A 3,465-nucleotide genomic window follows, 5' to 3' on the forward strand; every position below is an offset into this window, starting at 1 on the left:
TTTTTATTTATTTTACTCTTACAATAATGTCATGTCTGCATCGCTTTCCCCCACACAGTATCAATTTAGCACCATTTTCCTTAAAAAGTAAATCAGTATTTAATTTGTTATATAAATTTATTTAGTATTAAATTTTGTTAAATTGTGTGTTTAAAAAAGGTCACGAGTATTACATGGCAGAAGATGCAAAAGAAACAATTTGTAGCATAAGCTTTTCTCCCATCCCATGTGCTCTTGGCCGTGTTCAGTGACTGTGTGCAAGCGTCCACTCCACAGTAAGCGCTTGCACGTGCTGGCTGCTGTTCCTGTACGACGCCACTGTATTCCTTTGTACCAACTGAAGATTCCCATCCTTAAATCACCGGTCCCACTCTCTGCTTCTTTTCACGTGTCCTGCCATCCCTATGCCGTTAATTACACCATCGTCACCGTCACCCACTCCTACTCTCTCCCACTCTCACTCCCCCGCGCGTCCACATCAACCCTCTCATCGCATCCTTAAAACTTCAATCTTTCCCATTAAGCCACTGCTTAGGATCCGTGGGTGCCAAAATACAAGATATTCTTGTGTAGTGTGTGTTTGATGAGGTGACGAAGACGAGTTTGGATTTTGTTCGGACGAGTTTGAAATGAATTGAATATACCTTGTATGGGAACGTGGTTGGATTGACTTGTCCAAGGTCTCACATTATTTAATTGCGTAAAATACTATGGTTTGGAGGGTGGCCGGTGAGTTCACTTTCTCCTAAAAGAGTGTCGGGGCCATCTTTTTCCTTTTCATGCAAGGACAATCTCCTTGATAAACGCGAGGGAGAAAGAGAAAGAGAAAGAAAGAAAGAAAGGATTGTTGTAGCAATGTGGTGATTTACAGTGAGCAGCGAGGAGGAGGAGGAGGAGAAAGAAAGAAAGAGCATTTTTTCCAACACGAACACCAACATGTTCGATGGAGTATCAGACCAGTTCCACCAATTCATAGCACCAAGGACCACTCTTCCTCTTCACTTGTCTTTCCCTCTTCATGCCTCTTCAACTTCCCCAACTACCTTCTTACCCTTTGATCCCTATAACCCTTCTCAATCTCAGCAACACCATTTTCCACTCCAAACCAATCTCTTTCACCCATTGCACCCTCCTTCTCCTCCTACCCACAAACACAAGCTTCCTTCAATCCACATTCACACTCACCAAACTCAATTACCAGACCTAACCGATTCCTGGTCCAACGATGAACTCCTTGCACTTTTCAGAATCAGATCTACCATGGAAAATTGCTTCCCGGAGCACACATGGGACCATGTCTCCAGGTACCTATATATATATATATATATATATATATATATATATATATATATATATATATATATATATATATATATATATATATATATATATATATTCCATTACATCACATTATCCCACTGTTGTTATCTTTTAATTCACTCACTGTTGTTCCTTTGAGCTGAGACTAATGATCTGGGGGAATGAGAAATTAATGAGTTAGATACTGTATGCATTCCATTAATCATCACATGTTAATTACATTCATGTGTTAGACAAATTAACGCACACGTGCACCAACCAGCAACCAGCTATAGTACTTTAGCTCGCACGCTGACACAGCACGGCAAGACACAGAGCCCGAGAGAAAGATGTTTATATATAAGGCTCCGCCGGCTGTGGAGGAAAGAAATTAAGTTGAAGAAATGAAAACCATTAGAGTACAGTACGTGCTTACAGTTTTTGTGAAGTAATAACAGAAATGCTTATGTTGTGGGTTTTGGATTTTTTGTATTTATGGTGTGTGCAGGAAGCTGGCAGAGCTTGGGTTTAAGAAGAGTGCTGAGAAGTGCAAGGAGAAGTTCGAAGATGAGAGTGGATATTTCGACAACGTTAGTAACTACGGCAAGAACAATTACCGGTTCCTTAGCGAGCTGGAGGAGCTTTGTCAAAACCCTGATTCGGGTGGTGGTGGTGGTGGTGAATGTGACGGTGGTGATGATGGAATCGTGAGGAGTGAAAAGACCCTCCTCCACCTTGGAGCAGACAACATGGGCCATCGACAATGTGATGGAACAGATGATAAGGTTGTGGTGGAGAAGTCAAAGGAGCGAAAGAGGAAGAGGCGTGACAGGTTCGAAATGTTCAAGGGTTTTTGCGAGAGTTTTGTGAACAAGATGATGGCTCAACAGGAAGAGATTCACAACAGGCTCCTGGAGGACATGGTGAAAAGGGACCAAGAGAAATTTGCCAGAGAGGAAGCATGGAAGAAGCAAGAGATGGAGAAGATGAACAAGGAGCTTGACATCATGGCACAGGAGCAAGCTATCGCCGGAGACAGACATGCCACCATAATTGAATTCTTAAAGAAATGTGCAACGACAACAATAACAACGTCGACAACTTCATCTCCTCCAAGCCAAAATGCCAACGGTTCCAGTCTTCCAAATCGTTCACTATTACACTCACTAAACCCTAATAGTCCTTCCAATGAAGACAACAACCTCGATCCAACACCAACGCTTCTGAATCATGATGAAACTAAGTTAAGAGCAGAAAACCCTAGTTCGAGTGAGACATTATTACAAGTTCCTTCTTCCTCCAACTCATCCCCAACTCCCCACAACCCTAGTTCTTCCCTCAATAGCCAAAACAATACTATCCCATTAGAGTCAAATTCAGTTTCCACGTACAAGACAACCTCAACAACCCCACCAGGAAGCACTGAGAATTCGAAAGATGATGTTGGGAGAAGATGGCCAAGGGATGAAGTGCTAGCACTGATAAACCTGAGGTGCACGAGTGTAAGTAACAACAACAACAACAACAGCAGTGAAGAAAAAGAAGGAAATAACAAGGGTCCTCTGTGGGAGAGAATCTCGCAAGGGATGTCAGAGGTGGGATACAAGAGAAGCGCAAAGAGATGCAAAGAGAAGTGGGAGAACATAAACAAGTACTTCAGAAAAACTAAGGATGTTAACAAGAAAAGGTCCCTTAATTCTAGGACCTGTCCCTATTTCCATCAACTGAGTTGCTTGTATGGTCAGGGAAAAATCGTGGCAGCACAGTCGGAAAGAGAAGGGAACTACATGAGTCCAACCGCGAATTCCGGCCAAGTGCCACCGGATGTTGATGATGAAGATGAGTCTTCTCATGTGGGGTCTGGTGGTTTGGATCATTATGCATGTTAATTCATCTCATGCAGGTCAGAAAAAACTTTGAAATTATTAAGTAATAATACCTTCTTTGGATTGTGATTACTTTCAAATTCATTAATTTCTCCATTTTATAATAACTTCCACTGTTTTCCTTCTTTTCTTTTGGTTTTGCTTTGTGTTGGTGGGAATTGAATATGTATATTTTGCATTTTGGTTAGCACCGACAGCTTGAGGAAGTAGAACAATGTTTCTCTTCTGTGGAAGACTTTTTATAATGGCCCTTCAATTTATTTACACCTTCTTTTCATGA

At 41.6% G+C, this 3,465-nt stretch overlaps 1 protein-coding gene across 1 annotated transcript; it reads left to right on the plus strand.

Annotated features, from left to right (window-relative positions):
- Positions 1-555: 555 nt before the first annotated feature.
- Positions 556-3,465, plus strand: LOC108343584 (trihelix transcription factor GTL2). The gene is made up of 2 exons (XM_017581946.2): positions 556-1,304; positions 1,808-3,465. Exons 1-2 carry the CDS (start codon positions 937-939, stop codon positions 3,186-3,188), a joined length of 1,749 nt encoding a protein of 582 aa, XP_017437435.1. The 5' UTR covers positions 556-936; the 3' UTR covers positions 3,189-3,465.

This window comes from Vigna angularis, chromosome 6 (genome assembly GCF_016808095.1).
Source record: "Vigna angularis cultivar LongXiaoDou No.4 chromosome 6, ASM1680809v1, whole genome shotgun sequence".
NCBI classification, from domain to species: Eukaryota; Viridiplantae; Streptophyta; class Magnoliopsida; order Fabales; family Fabaceae; genus Vigna; species Vigna angularis.